The sequence below is a fragment of the Rhineura floridana genome, chromosome 11, assembly GCF_030035675.1.
Source record: "Rhineura floridana isolate rRhiFlo1 chromosome 11, rRhiFlo1.hap2, whole genome shotgun sequence".
Taxonomy (NCBI): Eukaryota; Metazoa; Chordata; class Lepidosauria; order Squamata; family Rhineuridae; genus Rhineura; species Rhineura floridana.
This window is the reverse complement of record NC_084490.1, coordinates 69,306,033-69,325,531: the sequence shown is the minus strand read 5'-3', so window position 1 is coordinate 69,325,531 and position 19,499 is coordinate 69,306,033. Positions and strand designations below refer to the sequence as shown.

At 40.2% G+C, this 19,499-nt stretch overlaps 1 protein-coding gene across 1 annotated transcript in view; it reads right to left on the bottom strand.

Moving 5' to 3' along the window:
• Positions 1-19,499, bottom strand: part of VWC2 (von Willebrand factor C domain containing 2) — a 169,589-nt gene that overhangs the window by 149,835 nt on the left and 255 nt on the right. The window contains exon 2 of the mRNA XM_061589071.1: positions 16,725-17,509. Coding sequence (XP_061445055.1) covers positions 16,725-17,435 — 711 coding nt within the window. The 5' untranslated portion in view covers positions 17,436-17,509. The remainder of the gene's footprint in view (positions 1-16,724; positions 17,510-19,499) is intronic.

The following is a 19,499-nucleotide window of genomic DNA, read 5'->3' as shown; positions in this document are numbered from 1 at the left end:
TTTTCAAGGGAATGGCTCATACATCTCTAGGCCAGGGAGAGGGAGCAGAACACACAATAGATTTTTAAAAGTCTGAACAAAGGTTAATTTCTTCACAACCTGTGTGTTTTACCAGTATTCTACATAATGAACTCATGTTCCCACATTTGTCTGTTGTTAAAATGCTGTAGGCAACTTTCCAAATTCTAGTTTGTTATAGAGATCCCATCACCATGGCTGTTATCCAAATAAGAGGGAAAGTATGCATCAAAAAGCACTACACACTCCTCGCTCTTTTGGCTGTAATTGACAATGCTAGGGAAAAAAAACCTGATTAAGGCCCCATCTGCACTAGACATTTAAAGCAGTATTATACCACTTTAAACAATCATCGCTTCCCTGAAATAACCCTGGGAACTGTAACTTGTTAAGGGTGCTGAAAAATGTAGGAAGCAAGCCAGATTGCAAATCACATGGTCTTCAATATCTGTATACTACTGCCCAAAGTACGGGGAACAAACAGGATGAACTTGAACTATTAATACAGGAGGGTAAATATAACTTTATAGGTATAACTGAAACTCGGTGGAATACAGTAATTGAAGGATATAACTTGTTCAAAAAGAACAGAATGAATAGAAAGGGAGGAAGAGTCACACTATATGTTAAAAATATATATCCCTGCACAGAAATATAGGATGAGCTTGACAGCCCCACTGAGAGTTTCTGAATTACAATAAATGTGGCAAGGAATAAAAAGAGCATGGTGGTTAGAGTCTTCTACCGACGACCCAAACAGATCAAATCAAATCAAATTTTATTATGCAGTCATTGACCCGATATACAATTGATTATTCAAAAGGAATGAAAACAAATAAGACAAGATAGTACAGGATCTAGTTGTTCTAGTATAGTCAGTCTAAGATAAAATTGCCTTTTTATGTAAACTCTGAGCTACATTTAAAAACTGAGCAACTGATTCAGTGATATGTTTATCAGTGTCAGGCATAAGATGAATCAGGAGCGACTTTGTACATCTACCAGGAAAAGCTTCAATACGTGGAGAGATAAATCTAGCACGAGCATCTTTAGGAGAGGAGAACATGTGCGAATGTTTCGACCTCCCCTTTTTTGCAAATACAAAGTCGCTTTTCATATGCAATTCCTCGGAAGCGGCCCTCTAATGATGCCGAGGGGAGGCAGTTAAATCTGGCCCTGGTAAACAGATGACGGAAACTCGGAATGGTCAGGTTAACAAGGTAGGCCGCACGGTAGGGAAAGGGAGAGCTAAGACCAAAGTGGAGAGGGGAGCAGGTTTTGCGAGCACTGGCAATTGTATATTGGAGGGCCATATCTTTGATGCACTGACCAATGATAAAGTTAGCTTTTTCAAGATTCATGGAGAAAAGTAGGTCCATTGATAAGCCAAGTAGCTTTACTTTCTCATTAAATTTTTTGGACCATATGCTGTAATAGGGGTCTTTCCAAATTAGATTTAAGTAGCCTAAAGACAGACTAGTGTAGGCTACTTTAGTCCAGAATCTAAAAGCATGCAGCGAAGCAGAGCATTCGATAGAATTTAGTCTGGTTTCGAGTCGGAGGCCAGCTGCCGAGGCACAACGAGGCATTCCAAGTATGGAACGCAAGAAGCTTGATAGTATCAATTCCACTTTTGCGTTGAAGCCCATAATGGAACACCATATAAAAGACGAGCCAAACAAGGAGAAAATGAGGCTGAAACTTTTGAAAAGCAAATTGTCAATGTTTTGAGGAGGTATGATGAGTTCAGGCATGGTTATGGGACTGAATAGGCCTTGCTCACCCTGATGGATGACCTTTATTGGGAGGACAGGGGGAGTGCAACCCTGTTATTCTTACTTGATCTCTCAGCAGCTGTTGATACCATTCATCATGGTATCCTTCTGAGCCAACTTGATGAGATGAATATTACACAAATTACTTTCGGCCTCCGAGAATAACATTCTAGCAGTGTAATCATATGAAAGTATCAAGGAAGATTTCCAAAAGCTTTTAAACTCTTTCCTTCAGAAGTTGATCTTGGCCACTAGGAAAAGGGAAAGAGGTATTGTTTCTAAATTATATGCTAATTCTGCTGGACTTTGAAGGAAGAAATCTGGTGGGCCTTAAGAGGATATAGAAAAAAGACTGGGAGTTGGAAATCAAGGAAGGAGACTGGATTAAACTCTAGAATAAACCCCCGGTCCTTACACCATCTAACCAAATAAGGGAAACTATGCTCAAAATAGTCCATAAATGGCCTATCGTCCTGGTATGATTAATTATCCTAAATGTGTCCCATGTTTCTGCCAAGATGGTGAAGAGGGTAATGCAGAAGCTGGTATGTATCATCCCCTGTGGTGGTCATGCACCAAGATTCAGGTATTTTGAAATTTAGTTTTAGATAAATACATACATTGTATCTCAGACCACTGATAGGACACCTCAAATAGTTCTATTTAATTTTCTTACAGATGCAAATTTAGACCTGAACAACAAACAGCTGGTTGATCATTTATTAATGGCTGCACAACTAACTGTGGCAAAACATTGGAAAAACATTAAGGGAGCCACTTTAGATTACTGGTATCATAAGGTGTGGTTCCTTGCATTTATGGTAAAATTAACTCAGGATTGTGGGAGGTGCTTCAAAAATGGACAAATTAATTTCAGTTTGTTACTGTTGATTACATATGTTAGCATGAAACAACATAATCAAGAACACCCATCATTATGCAAAAATAGAGAATGCATGACTTCTTGTTACAGACTACCAACCAGTTCCTCCTCTTCTCTTGCGTTATGATGTACCCATGTCACTTTCTGTGTTGCCATATACACATGAATTAAGTGACATATGCAATGTTCACTATAACATGCCTGGTTTGGTGTATTCAGGGGCTGAATCCATGCTTAATAGAAGCCATTATATAAGGCTTATAGGGTTATCTGGAGCTAGTAAGACCCCCCTTTCCGATTGGGAACCAATTGGTTTCTCCATATTCTGCCCTTACAGTAGCCTCTTGTCCAGAGTATTGGTGGCGCATCAGGAGAATCAGATGCTGTGGCACCCCAATTTCTTTTAAAGCATTCCATAGTTTTTCATGATCTACACAATCAAAGGCTTTGCTGTAATCTATAAAACACATGGTGATTTCCTTCTGAAATTCCTTGGTCTGTTCCATTTTCCAACATATGTTTGTGATATGATCTCTGGTGTCTCTTCCCTTTCTAAATCCAGCTTGGATATCTGGCATTTCTCGCTCCATATATGGTAAGAGCCTTTGTTGTAGAACCTTGAGCATTACTTTACTTGCATGGGATATTAAGGCAATAGTTCGATAATTACTGCATTCCCTGGGATCCCCTTTCTTTGGAATTGGGATGTATATGGAACGCTTCCAGTCTGTGGGCCATTGTTTACTTTTCCATATTTCTTGGCAATGTTTTTGTCAAAATTTGGATAGATTCAGTCTCAGTAGCATGTAGCAACTCTATTGGTATGCCATATGTTCCTGGTGATTTGTCTCTTCCAAGTATTTTAAGAGCAGCATTCACCTCACATTCTAAAATTTCTGGGTCTTCATCATACGGTTCCTCCATGAATTAATCTGTTATCCTGGCATCTCTTTGATAGAGTTCTTCAGTGTATTGCTTCCATAACTATTGTAATAGTTCTCTTTGTCCCTACGTACCAGTCGCTGTATTGTTGCATTTAGGGTTCTAAGCGTGTTTCTATCTCCTTTTACATATGCTTTCCTTCTCTCTTTAACCATTTTAAGAGTTTCTTCAGTCATCCATTGAGGTCTTTCTCTCTTTTTAACTAGTTTTTCTCTTTTTGCATCCTTCCCTGATAATGTCTCTGACTTCACTCCATAGTTCTTCTGGCTCTCTGTCAACTAAGTTTAAAGCCTCAAATCTGTTCCTTATTTGATCTTTATATTCTTCTGGGATGTTATTTAAATTGTATTATGGTATTATGATTGCTTTGTTGGTCTTCTTTAGCTTTACTCTTGATTTTTGATATGACCAGTTCATGATCTGTACCACAGTCTGCTCCTGGTCTTGTTTGCACAAAAAGTATGGAACTTCTCCATCTTCTACCAATTACATAATTAATTTGATTCCTATATTAACCATTTGGTGATGTCCACGTGTACAGTCATCTTTTTGATTGCTCAACAAATGTGTCTGTGAGAAACAGATTATTGGCTTCACAGAATTTGATTTTTCTCCTGCTTCACTTCTATCTCCTAAGTCCCATTTCCCCACAATTCCTAGTTCTTCTCTGTTCCCTACATTTGCATTGCTGTCCACCATGATTATCAGCACATCTTGTTTTGACGTGTGATCAAGTTCTTCCTGTACTTCTGCATAAAATCTCTCCAATTCCTCTTCTTCTATGTTTGCCGTTGGAGCGTAGACTTGGATGGTGGTTATGTTAATAGGTTTCCTGTTAAATCTCATTGATATAACTCGCTCAGACCTTGCGTTATAGCTCTTAATTGTTTTCGTTATACATATATATAAGGGAATGGTACTGAAGGGACTAAAGAGGTAAAATTAAAATAGAAGGCTAAAATCAGTTCAGGCTCTACTTTCAGTCACTCCCAAAGGCTCTCTGGAACAAGATGGTTTTCAGAAGTCTCTGGAAAACCAACAGGGAGGGAGCAGAGAAAGCTTCTTGGGGTAGGGTATTCCAAAGCTTGGGGGCCACGGCTGAAAAGGCTCTCTCCTGCATGCTTGTCAGTCTAACATCTTTCATTCAAGGCACGCAGAGGAGACCAGAGGCAGACAATCTTAAATCGCAGGCAGGTACATATTGGAGTAAGCGGTCCCTCAGGTACATTGATCCAAGGCCATTTAGGACTTTAAAGGTCAGAACCAGCACTTTGAATTGAGCCCGGAAACCAATTGGGAGCCAGTGGAGTTGATAAAGCACAGGGGTGATATGCTCTCTGCGCCATGCTCCAGTTAAGATTCTGGCTGCTGCATTTTGAACCAACTGCAATTTCCAAACTGTTTGAAAAGGCAGCCCCATATATAGTGTGCTTCAGTAATCAAGCCTTGATGTCACCAATGCATGTATCACTGTGGCCAAGTCAACTGCTTCCAGGAACGGGAGCAGCTGGTAGACCAGTTTGAGTTGGCCAAAAGTACTCCTGACTACCACAGCCACCTGATTTTCAAGCAGCAGGGCAGGATCCAGGAGGACTCCCAAACTACAGATCTGCTCTTTCAAGGGGAGTGCAACCCCATCCAGAACAGGTTGCAACCCTATCCCTGGCATAGTTTTCCCCTTGACAAGCAACACTTCCGTCTTGTCTGGATTAACTTTCAGTTTCTTAGCCCACATCTACCATTCACAGACTCCAGGCATATTAGACTACAACTCTCATAGGGTTACCAGGTGTCTGGTTTTTGCCCAGAGCCTCCAGTTTTTGGGGGTCCTCTCCAGCTCCCTGGGTAAGTCACCTAAATCTCCAGCATCTTGCCTTTTTAAAAAAAATTAAGTTTCAAGGCAGTCTGGTTCAAAATATATCAGGGCCCCACCCCGCAACTTCTGTTACTTCCGGCTGCTCTAATTCCTGCCCTTTCAGGTTTTTAGCCAATAAGTGAAGTCAGTGTGGTGATTGACAAGATTTCTTGATGCCCAGGCAACAGCTAAACTCACAGTTTCCTTTTCCTACTTGTCTCCTATCAGGTATTCAGTAAATATATAGCTTTCAACAGCATAAAGAGTACTTTCTCTGTACAGGATGGGGACTTGCATAGGATTGCACTACAACAGAAGATCACAGCAGGATCTTGGTAGCCATGACAGTGCACATTCAGGTTTTTTTAGTTACTTGGGAAAATTGCATATTATACATTTTATCTTTCAAGTAATTTTTGAACAGAGGTTTAAAAAAGTGTACATGCTGCAGTGTTATACTTTTCTAATTAAGGAGTCAAATAAGTTTAAATTTTACTGGACTGCTGAAGAGGGCAGTTTATTTATCTGATTCATAACCTGTTTTGAAAACCTTCCTAATATGAAGCTTTTTTGGGAGTAAAGTTTCAATGCTAATTCCACATACCTGAGAGTTAACCCCATTGCATTCAGTAGGACTTACTTTTATTTATTATTTATTTATTTATTAAATTTATACCCCGCCTTAGGCCAAAAGGCCCTCAAGGCGGCTTACAAAAACCACGAATATAGCAGTACATCAATAGAACATAATACATCAATAAAATAATACAATTCTCAAAATTAAAGAACGAATAACATTATTAAAAGAAAAAAAAACAGGAATTACAAGCTTCCAATAGTAGGTATCATACTGTAGTAATCATACTGGATCCTTCTGATCTTGTTGGAAATTCTGGCTTGAGTTGTCATGGCTTCGTCTCCTGCATGGTTTAGATCCAGCTCTTCCAGCTGTATTTCTGTGGCCCTCGATGGAAATGACATGCTCACGAATCCTGCTATGGAGCGCGAGATCGTCAACGAGTTCAGTAAGGTCAAAGATGGTGTAGATGTTGGGGTGTAGATGTTAGGGTGCACCGACTCGAAGCGCCCAATCTCGACGCGGGTGGCCACCAAGTTAGAGAGGCCGAACTGTGGCTGTGGCGTGCCGCCCGGCGATGAGCCCAACGGGTCCTCCGGCGCTGCCAGGCTGTGCTGCTTTTGAGTAGACATGGTTAGGATTGTGCTGAAAATCATTGGGACTTTTGAGTGAACATAGAAAAAGATTGTGTTGTAAATCTTTCTTTCCCCCTCTGATCCTTTTCTTAAAGAAATTAGGTAGGGCTTTCTTAGGTGTCATTGGTCTTATTTGGCAGGAAACTAATACTTTAAAAAATACTGCAATGGCCAACTGGTTTTGACAATAAACTATTATATGGGGTGTATGTATTTTTACATCTCCAGGGGGTGTGTATATGGAATGTTTCCAACAACCCTGTGAGACAGGGTTGGAAACCAAGGCAGCTCACAACAAGAAATAAAGTCATTTAAAATTCAATAACCGTAAAACAAGTATAAAATAGTTGCAAAACAGCTTAAACTGGCATGATTCTGAATTTTGGATTGGGTGAGTGAAGTTCCTTATCACTGAATTGCAGTCCTGTGCATGCTTCCTTGTCTGAGAAAGCCCCATTAAATACATTGGGACTTACTTCTGAGTAAACATGCAAATGATTGCACTATGAATAGTTTTACAGGTTGTGTAAATAATAAACATCTTTGACATTCATGCTTATGTAAATATTTATTTGTACTATGTCTTGATATATATCTGATTTCACACGATGGTTGTAAATTATTACAGTAGGGCCCTACTCATATAGCTGAAAAGCGAAACCTGCCAAAAAGTGGAACTCCATCAATAAAATGGTGCCCAACGCCCAACAAATGATGTACGGAACAAGTACTGTATGAGTGGGGCTTTACACTAATTGAAAGCTGCCATATTAGCAGGCCGCCGAAAAGTGGGGCCCTACAGTATTTACAAATTATTATTTCCTCTACATTTTAAGTGTGCCCTTCTTCCTTGGGGTGATCATGGTCCCCCTTTGTTGTTTTCACCCTGGGGGCAGATTAGGGTGAGAGATGGTGCGTAGCCCATGGTCACCCAGTAAACTTTGTAGCTTATTTCCATTTAAAAATTTAATTAAAATGATTTATATGCAGGCAAAGTTTATAAAGTAATACTGCTCCACATAATACATTTAAAGCACATTGAACTTGCATTTAAAGCACATGATTTCCCCCAAAGAATCCTGGGAAGTGTACTTTTCCCCTCACAGTTATCGTTCCACCATCCTTAACAAACTACAGTTGCCATGATTCTGTGGTGGGATTCATGTGCTCCAGATGTATGTTGAGTGTGCTTTAAATGAATGATATGGATCTGTCCTAGTATGCAGTGAATTGAAAAGAACAATTTTAAAAGATATGTTTTTAAACAGGGCTGTAGCTCAGTGGTAGGACACATGCTTTGCATCCAAAGATCCAAAATTCAATCTTTGGAAGAGACTATGGCCTGGAATGCTGGAGAGCCAATGCTAGCCCATGTTATCAGTACTGAGCTAGATGGTATCAAATGGCCGGACTCAGTGTAAGGCAGATTCCTTTGGGCCTAAAAGAGAAAAGACACCCAAGAGCCACAGTGACTCCAAATTATAGTTATGTATTTTATTTACATTTATAATACTGTTTTATTGTAAAAAACCTCAAAGCAGTTTATGGAAGGAATTAAAACAACAGAAGTATTGGCAAAAACATTTAAAGACAGGTATTTAAAAACATTCAAAATAATAAAACCGACAATGAGTTAAAAACAGATAAAAAACACAATAGCTTCTACATGCCTGGGTAGGTTTGCCTAAACAAAAATGATCTTAGCAGGAGCTGAAAAGAGTACAATGAAGCGTTTGCCTAATGTCAATAGGCAGGGAGTTCCAAAGTGTAGGGACTGCCACCCTAAAGGATTGATTTCTTACAAGAGTAGAAGAAGTACTATGTGGAACCTGTAACATGGAAAGCACGCCTTGAACGTGTCCTGGTAGCAAATTGGCAACCAGTGTGGATTTCAGACTAGATTTATTATGTGCTAATATGTCAGCAATCATGCTGCAGCATTCTGCACTAACTATAGTCCGGTTGTGCTGCATGGGAATTTCTGTGACTTTGGCTGACTGGCTGCCAGGATTTTTTTCTGACTGGTTGTGGGATACTAAGTTTTCTGTCTTACTTATAGGAATCTTGTTATGGTTGGTATGGTAAAGCATTGAAAAAATAATCACTGTCTTTTTCTTTTTCTATTTGCATTTCATTTATCTCTGACCTTACTCCCTTACATCCATACAGGTAACAACAGGGGTTCCATGTGGTCAGTTCAACCCCTTAAACCCACTAATGATGCATGTTATTATTTGCATGATGGTTTGTTTCTTGCCCAATAGTGGTAAAAGAGAATTCACATACTGTGAAGTGTGGCTTCGATTGCTCTTGCCTGTGAAGGTAGACTAAACTATGTGTGTTTTCTCTCTGCCAATTATTACTCACTGGAATTACGTTGGCTGTCAAAGTGAGTTTACAGCAGCCCACAGAGTAGACAGGAAAGAGTAGAGAATCTTTTTACCTCTTACTCACTTCTCAAATCTCTCTCTGCAGTGAAGGGCCAAGTCTGTAACGAAGTTTGGAGCAGCCACGTTAAAAGGCAGGCAGGAAATTCCAGGCAGGGGGTTGCCAACCCTGCTTGGATATGGGTATCTTTGCAGAGGATCTCTAGTCAAGCCTTACCAACAGCACAATCCTAACAATATCTACTCAGAAATAAGTCCTTTTGAGTTCTGTGGGGCTTAGTCCTTTAGTAAGCATGTTTAGAATTGCAGCCTTCAGAGGCATCCATCTTTACTCCTGAGTGCTTCCATCTAACATTTCCACAACATTAGGCTCCTTTCTTCCTACAATGGCCTTCTGGTGACTGCCCTGCCCTGAGAACCCTTCTTGCCAGAAGCAAATAAGCTAGATCTAATGTTCCCTACCCAGGCTCCCTGAGCAGATGAAAAGGAATGATCCCGTCACTTCAGCTGGACCTGGGAACATTATTTTATTTAGCTAAGATTTCTATCTTAATTTCCAATCAGAGAATTTTTTTATTTGAGTGGTATGCTCCAAGCAACTATGGTTGATGCTTAATGTATCATGCTTAATGATACCACCTCACAACTCTAGTCCCATGTGTGTTTTAACATAGACATCGGGCTTCCAGGCCTATGAGCTACCTCGTTCATTCCAATTGAGGGAGCACATCTGCACTCAGAAAAAAATCCCCCTATCCCCAAAAAGAACTTGAATTTCCAGATTTGGAATGAATGACCTCACCCTTGTGAATGGTGGAGTCTTGCCTGTGTGTTGGTGCTCCCATATACCCAGAACAAAATACAGGATTAGGGAAACAGGGTTGACCATTATGGGAACAGCACACAGTTCTACCAATCCAATGGGTAGATATCCCTTTTCTCACGTCTTTACAGATCACTGATGAGCATTAATTTTGGTATTTAATGCACAGTGTATGTTTTGTATGCAAGTCCCAAGTTGAATCCTGGGGTCTCATTCAAAAGTTCTTAGACAGGGGGACTGAAGAAGACTTCTGAGTGAGAGTTTGGAGAGCTGCTGTCAGTTAGAGGACACAATACTAGGCTAGATGGATTAAGGGTCTGAGTATTAGACAACTTTAGTATAAGACATAGATGGGTGAGCTCCCTCTGGCTAACAGGCTTGAAATGGGCTGAACAATTTATCCCCCAATCCATAACATCTGTGGGTCATTACAAAGAAATCCAAATTCATGAAATATTCCCAAGAAATGTCTTTGTTGCTCTGCTGGGGAGCTGTTTGGAAGAGCTGCCATTAGGAAAATTGGAAGTGATTTTATTGATTGTTTTGTTATTTTACTGTAATATTGTTTACTTCAGATACAAAATGTATTTTGAGAACTTCAAATCTTGAAGAGAACAGATACAAAATGAAAATACAAATGTGGGACACTTATATTACTTTCTGTCACTCCAAGCCAAAGAACAAACTTTCACTGAGAAGAAACAAATATTTATGCATATAAGTTGCCTCTAGTGTAGGATGGGCAGATCTATCAGCTTTGGTTTCTCTCAAGTTTCTTATTTTCCCAGCCTGGAATTCAATTCTTCACATTTCTGCAACAATCCCCATCCCCCCAAATCCTCTTGACAATTCATCAGCATTTTACTTTGAATTTCTCCTAATAAAGACATTTGTATGCAGTTTTGCCTAACATACACAGTTTTGCAAGCAATTTCCCTAATATAAGGCATTTTGTATGTTATTTCCACTATTATTTTATACACACTTTCCCCTAATATATGCATTTTGTACACGTTGGTTGAAGAACTGCATTAACATTCAAAGAAGTGTGAGTTTCGAAGAACAGCTGTGTTTTGGTTCAGATATTGTTTCAAGAAGTGGGAATTAGGTAGCTTCTCATTAAAATGGGAGAGATGGAAAGAGGGCTCATTCCATCAGCTCTGCTGAAAGAACAGTTCCATCAGGCACTGAATTGTGTCTATGCCAGCTGAACTACTATTTAAGAAGTTTGCTTTTCCCCCTCTTCCCTCCCTGTCCCTTTTCCCTTGTGTGTCATGCTTTTTAGATTGTAAGCCTGTGGGCAGGGACTGTCTTGTTTCAATTGTTTATAGGTAAGCCATAAGGTATTGGCTGTAGATCTCAAACAAGGGGTTCTCAGGCTTTTTATATCTGAGGATCTTTTTCTGAATTTAAATTGGAGGCATGCTTCATATTTACAGTCAAAATGCTTTACTTTTAAAGTGTGAGAATTAACTGCACCTGGAGAGGACCACCCCCTGTATTCCTTTCTGCATGAGACACAAATCCGGCCATAAAGAGACAAAGTCAGAGCAGTGACAAACTCAGTGCACAGAGACAAAATGCATGACCTCTTTTGTTTGCAACCTGACAAACTCAGTGACCCAATCAAACAGCAGAATTGCCTACCCCTAAAAGTGGTTCATTGGAAGATTGCAACACCAAAGAAGCAAATCATTAAGAGATTGGACATGCACCCTCTTCTGTGGGTGAATAGTCGGTGATGGCCTTGAAAAAAAATGAAATGGACTGCCTTCAAGTCGATTCCAACTTATGGGTGACCCTATGAATAGGGTTTTCATGGTAAGCGGTATTCAGAGGGGGTTACCATTGCCTCCCTCTGAGGCTGAGAGGCAGTGACTGGCCCAAGGTTAATTTAGGATGTGGTATTAGGAGTGCAGAGTCAGGCAACCCAGGAAACTGTCTGGAAAGCCACTAATCTCAGGGGGTGCCTCTCACAGGGTATTTATTCATCTATCCATTCAGCAGGTAGAACAAATAGGACAAACAGTTTCTGTTCACGTGTAAAAGTGTACGTCGAGCATTACTTTAACATGTAGAAAGAGAGTTGATTGGTGGGAAATTTTACATCATCAGTGCCTTTTCAACAAATGATGTGTATCACCATAAAAGTAATCAGATATTATGGCTTGGATCTTAAGTAGCATGAGTGGAAGTAACTTGTAGAAAGGGACTTTCTGGCCTACTCCTCTGCTCTCTGCAGCCCCCCAAAAGCCTATCTGGAGAATTGGGGGATCTTCCTCGACAGCAGGGGATAGGGCACAGACGGCTGTTGAGAGTGGGGGAAACTGCCCCAGATGTTCAGAGCCACATTGCTCAAGCATGTCTCCATTCACAAAAGCTGGCTCTGCCCAATTTGCATGACCCCCCATGAACTTCTTTCTGCTTCTGCTACTGAGGGTGCAAAGCATAGGAGATTAGTGAGTATCAAACCCACATTCACTATGGTTATTTTGCTAGTTTGATTATTAGGAAGAGAAGGAAAAACAGAATGTTTGAACTAAAATGTTTCAAGTATTCCATAAGTGGATTCATCTTTCACAAATATTCTAGAATGTTCCAGACCTTTACAGAATCTTGTAAGATTTTCCATATTTCCCCTTGGGCCTCTTAGAATGTTCTCTCAGCCATTGTTTTTGCAGAAAGGTAAAACTGTACGTGTGTCATTCTGAACACATATAGAAGGGGGTGCTGTAGATGTGCCTTGACTTGGACACTATTTGGTCTTGGCTAGCCCTGCACGAATTGGTTCCTTGCACTATCATTATCACAGGAGTTCAAAGCCTGCTCTACAAACTAGAGGGAGCCACAACTGAAGAAGTGTTTCTGCCTCAGTGACAAGGTGGTAAAGCTAACAGGCAAGCAGCTGAGTGACTAGAGGGCAAGTAATACCCATTCATTTAATGCTTTAGTTAAAGCATCAGCTTGAACTAATAAGGGCACAGTAAGAGCGCTCTGTGTTATGGTTCAGAAACTAAATCTATGAGTGGAAAGCCTGTAGAAATGTAGCAGGAAAGCTTGAAGGCCAACAATAAACAATAAAACTAAAACACACTCTTGGCTCTGATGGTACCTTTCTTGACCTGCAATGTACATTCTAGCTGAGCTAATATTGTGGTTTTAAACAACTCCCAAGCTTTCTGGAGAGATCTGACCCTCTTGACTTTTCCCTTCCTTTTTACCTGTTTCCTCATTTTGGGGAAGTTCCCTCTTTTGAAGTCAAATGTGACTATTTTGGATATTCTTGGCAATTGTCCATTCACCAATGTGTTGAATTTAATAGCACTATGGTCATTGTTTCCAATTCACTCAGCAACACTTACATCCCACACCAGATCCTGGGCACCATTTAAGATTAAGTGACAGATGTTCTAGGGCACAGTCATTTAGAGTATCTAGAAATGTACCTCTTAGTCATGACTAGAATACACATGTACCCAGTCTATGTGAGGGTAATTGAATTCTGATTCCTACAGTATTTCCTCTTTTGGATACCTCCTTGATTTCATTTTCCTTCTCAAGATCACCTTGAGCCTTTTGGTCATGGGGATGATACCACATCTCTGTTGTAATGAGGAATACAATATTGGGGATTTTTAATCTTTGATTCACCTCAGTGAAGCAGAGGTTGGAAAACCTGCAACAGCAAAGATTCCTGGGAAACAGCCTCTCTGTGACCTCTGAGTAGGTACATATCTTGAAAGCCTGACGGTGTAGACTACTCTGAAGTAAATCCTGCTGAGTTCTATGGGGCTTAGTCCTATCGTGTGCTTAGAATTGCAGCCTTCAGAGGCATCCATCTTTACTCCTGAGTGCTCCCATCTAACATCTCCACAACACTACAAGTACTACAACATTACAGCTTTATTCCTACAACAGTCTTCTGGCAACTAGCCTGGCCCAAGGGCAGTTAAAGCCTTCATGCCAGAAGCAAGTAGGCTAGATTAAATGTTCCTTACCCAGGCTGTCTAAGCAAGTGAAAAGGAATGATCCCATCACTTCAGCTGGACCTGGAAACACCCTCATTTAGCTAAGATTCCTATCTTAATCTCCAGTGAGAGAATTTTTTTTGTTTGAGTGATATGCTCCAAGCAACTGTGGTTGATGCTTAATGTATAATGCTTAATGACATCATTAGGCCCCGCCCCATGACAACACTAGGCCCTGCTCCCTATGACATCACCTCAGGGTTTGGGATGCTTCTGACCTGGCAACTCTAAATTCTCATCATCCCTGACCCTTGGCTATGCTGGCTAAAGTTGAGGGGATTGTAGTGTAAACCATCTGGAACAGGTTGGGGAAGTTTGATCTTAATGCTTAATGCATATGGACCAAAATTAGCAAGTATAATATGCTTGTTTATTATTATTATTATTATTATTATTATTATTATTATTATTATTAGCAATTATATTTATTTCCTGCAGTTCCTCCCAAAGCAGCTCAGGGCAACAAACACATCAGTTATAAAACAATACAATTAAAAATAAAAATACGTATTTAAAACATTTAAAAACAATTTAAAACACCTAAAAATTTAAACCATATAAAAACATGTAAAAGAATCACATTCTAATAAAGAGGAGCATCTTTCAGTGATCAAATGCCTGGGGCAAACAAGGAAGTTTTAATTCCTTCTGAAAGTTAATAATGTGGGAGATGGCCACATTTCACTGAGGTGGGGGAGGGGCATTTCACAGGCAGGGAACAACCACCAAGAGTATGTTAACCACCCCCACCCAGTCACACACAGCCAGACCTGCACAAACAAGCTAGAATAGACATGGATTGAGAGGCTACTCAGAATAGACAAGGATTGCATGGGGAAAAGATGGCTGCCCCCATAGCACATAAGGGCAGCCATCTTTTTCTCTAAACTATTACCCAAGAAGTGGTGGCACATCATGCCACTTCCAGGGGCTTTATACTACAAGCAGGTAGAATTTTTTTTAATTTTTTTAAAGTGGAGGGACTTCTGAAAAGCCTTCAGACCACATTGTACGGTGTTTTAAAATGTATTTACGTGTGTTTCTGAATGAATTTTTAAGAATTTCCTCTTAAAAATCCACCTGGAAACAGGACAGCTCAGACTTAGTCCTGTCCTTCTGAAACTGGGGTGGATTGGACTTCAATGAGTCTGTCCATCCCAAATCCTGTGGTAACCCACTCTCTACCCGTTTTCCCTAAGTCTCTTTGTTTTCTTTCCACTAGTCTCCCATATCACTCTTCTTTTAATCCTACCCTCTAGGTCACTCTGCTTTCTGTTCAGCTGCCGATCTGAGCCTTGAAAAGTACATGGAGCTGAAAGTTCTTCAAATATTCTTTTTTTGTACTTTTCCGGGGTGGGGGGGAGAGGTACCCACTTTCATCACCTCATGATGAAAGAGGCAGTGAGAAGGAATAGAAGCTTCATGGAGGCCAGTTACTCAAGGGTGCCATTGTGCCCACAGGTGCTATGTTGACAACCCAAGATTTCAACTGGTCCATTACAATTGCTGTTGGGCGTGTCTGAATATTGGTGGCCAAAGAAAATGATAGGGAAGAAATATTCTGGGTTTTTCCTAATAACGCATTTCTGTGTTAATGTTAATGATGCATTAAAAAACAGAATGACAAACACGTATTTTTAGGTATATACCGCTCATGACCACAAAGAAATGAGAAGTGCTGAATTATGATTCTACTAGAACAATCCTAACCATGTCTACTCAGAGTAGGGTTGCCAGGTTCAGGGGCTGAGACTGATCCTGTATCTTTAGGAGTAGAGAAAGTCAGCCAAGTGCAGGTGTTCTTTCAACACTGTAATGGGAAAAACCACAAGGTGGAATTCTCCCTCCTGCACAACTTTTAAAGATGCAGAAGACCGCTTGGTTGCCAGACCCGGCCGCCCTTCTGCAGTTTACTTCCCATGCTGGTTCTCCACCTAAGATTGCACTCTCCCATGGCTGTTTCTTTTTTAAGTTTGGAAAAAACATACCTGCATGTCACATATAGTTTCAGCCTTAGAAACATGCTTTCCAAGAATCATGCCAATAATGTGCAATTCTCTGTATACAGATAAATAAAAACTCTTGTAATCAACAAGTAGGGACATCATGTGCTATCTATAACAAAAAACTTTTTATTGAAATCAACTTTGTGGTTGAGTCCTAAGTCACCATTTCAGTGTTCTGCAAAGTAGAAATTAAATTTTCCAGGATAATGAAAATATTGCCTTATTAGAGAGAGTTTTACCAGACAGAAATGCCAACCCTGATTTAACTAACCACATCAAGCTCCCTGTTGTGAAACACAATACTAATATGTCGTTAGTGTTATACCAGAGGCTGATAATAACTGACAGGATGATATAACTCTGACATCCTCATTTGAAGAGGCAAAATCAGGGGAAAATATAGAGACTCAGATCAGAAATACATTTCACTGCTGTGTTGTTAACCACCTCTGCCCACCCTCAAACCTATTAAAGCCCATACAATGCAGGAACAATACATATTCTGAAAATACAATGGAAATCCACAGGACATCCATGTTATTATTATATGACTTAATAGTGATTATGACTTGTATTTTTTAAAAAAATTACACAGCAGTTAAAGAAAGATCAAAACCTCGTTAAACTGTTATGCTTTTGTTTAACATAAAAGGTTGTGGTTTTGAAGGACTACAAGTACAATGAAAGATGTGAAATAGTCTCAAAGAAATCATTTTGAGAACATGAAAGCCAATAGGAGGGCAATACCATGAGAATGAAAAGCTGCCCCCCTCACCACCACCACTTTTGCCTTACCGTGAATTCTTCCAGTGTCTGGTAGATTTCCCCCCGGAACTCACAGTAGTTTTTCCTTTCTTTGCACTGTGGACAACACTGACTGGTGTCAACATGAATACAGCGAGGGTGGAGTCTAGGACACTCTGGCTGAATGCATAGAGGACCCTCTTCAGTGCAAAGGCAAGGACATGCTGATGGACCTGGAGTAAACTTTTCCCCAATCGCATAAACAAAGCCACTCTCATCCACACAGCCTTTTCCACGGTAGTCTGGGTAAGCATATTCCTCTGGAGGTTCAGGGGTACTACCAGCAACATCCAAGAAAGAAGAATCTTCAGCAGCTAGAAACCCTTCCTGAACAACCTCCATCTGTTCTTGGGTTTGGAGGCTCCCAAACTTGCCACTTGTTGTCTGGCTGCTCAAAGCTTGTTTTTGCTTAGTCCAAGATTCTTTGTTAAAATAACTTCTGTTACCTTTGCTTTTCCAGTCTCTGATGCCCTCCTCTCTTCCATTCCTGCTCATTTCATTCATTTTCCCAGGTCCTGTCTGATTCTGGTTCTCCCAGGCGGATGTGTGGTTCCGCTTTTCTTGATTTGTTTTTATTTCCTGCTTGTCTTGAGTGAGTTTTTGCAAAGGTGCAGTGGAGCTACAGAGAGCAAACATTAGGCAGCAAGTCACAAGGAGGGAGCTAGACAGAGCCTCAATTGCCATTGCAGTAGAGCTGGGCATCACCTAAGGCATCCCAGAAAGGCAGGACTTGCTTCATTCACATCAAAGGGAACCACTCTGTCAATTCACAATCCCTGGAAACAGATCAGTTAGGACACTACAGTTTTCAGTATGCATTTTTCATTCATTGAAACAATATATACACCTTCATTCATCATGTATAAAAAGAAATATAGGCCAGTAGAAGTCATGGATCTGGGACTTCAGATTACAACACAGCCATGGATTTGTTTAGTATTTTTGCATATGTTGATACTTCTTAGACACAGATGAGAATAATGACCTATATCATCCTAAACAGCTTGCAGATTTTTTTGTTTTAAAGATAGGACAGAGATTTCGTATCTTAATCACTGTAAATCACTAGAGAGAAAAAATCAATATAATGCTTGAGAGAATCAAAAACATCTGGATAATTATACTGTTAATTAAAAAGTTACATTAATGGAGAGTAGATTTTGAGGACAGGTGGTGGGGAGAGAGAAATGTTACAGTATATTAAGATAAGAAGGAGTTCTAATTAAGAGCCCATCCATACCTAATCGCAAAATTTGTGTTTTCCATATTCAGTTGGTGGCCTCAAGATCCATACATGTCCTGTTTGAGGTTGGATTATTGTGAATACCTGCTTATCAAGCATCCATACATGTGGGCTCCATTTTAAACTCCATTTTATTTTTATAGTCAATATGATTTAAGTGAGTATAAAATGTGAAATTGGACATATTCAGAATATTATTTTGGTTAGGGTTGGCATACTGTTTTGTTCATTTTTAAACTCTAACATCAGGAATGTAGAAGCAATTGTAAAGCATGGAACGGGGGGGGGGAGGGGATGTAAATGGTAATACATATGGCTGTCTAAAGGGAAGGGCCTGTGAGACCATTATGTCCAAGATATAAAATTACCTAGCTGCACTGCTGAGCAAGAGGGAAAGCAAACTCATAATATCCATAGATATTGAAAAGCCGAAGGAAAATAATGAAAAAGAAAACAAGAACCACTGTGGTACAGTGGATAGCACTGGATTTAAGTGTCCTGGGTTCAAGTTCCACCTCATAAATAGAATCACTTGAGCAAGACAGTTAGTTACTTTTCAACACCCTAAAGACTAATGTTTACTGCTATGAGTGCTCTTACAGGTAAGAGCCTACTTCATCAGTTCAGATGGTCTGTGCAGTCTTCCCACTTTCGCTTCCGATTGTCGGGTTTTTGAAACAAATAATACCAAAACCTGCAAAAAGCTGCTTAAAAAGTGGCACAAACTAAGTTATGTGCACCATGGTCAGAGATGCCTCTCTCAAGCCACTTCTAATTCTCTTATAAAAAGTAATCAACTGTCGCCTGCCTTTAATTTAGCCTCTTGCAACTAATATCGATACTATTCTGGAATTAATCCTTCACTCTGTTTCCCTGTCTGTGAATAGGAAATAATACTCTGAGTTGGTTAGGAGGATGAAGATCATAAAGGTCATTTCATGTTTCAAAACGTCCCAAACAAAATGACAAGATAGTAACAATAATAAAATGAAGAAAACAGTTCAGGTTTTAGACACTTCAGCAGCAGCTAAAACCTTGAGTCAAAGAACAAGGCACGGAATGAAAACACAAGATAAAATGCACACACGCACTGTACTGTAATGGCCTTTCCAGTTCTGAAGACAAAGCCCCCGCCCACACTCGAGAAAAAAATCTCTAGGTTGCATCCTCTTCATGGAGTCTGTGTGTGTGTGTGTGTGTGTGAGAGAGAGAGAGAGAGAGAGAGAGAGAGAGGAAAGCACAGAGGGATGACAGCAAACACAGAAGCAAGGAGACTAGAGGTTAACGCGAATGCAGTTACACAGAGGGGGGAGTGAGTAGCACTACTCGATAGTTACCAGCGAAAAGCTTACGGCACTATAAAGCGATCTTCATTGCTTACGTTTAGGATGTTGCGTACACCACACAAATACACACACAGACAGAATACACACGGAATGATATAATACACACTATAACTTCCAAAAAGGAAAAAGTTCACGTTACTGCTGATGCCTCGAAGAGGAAGTAGGGGGTCTCCCCCA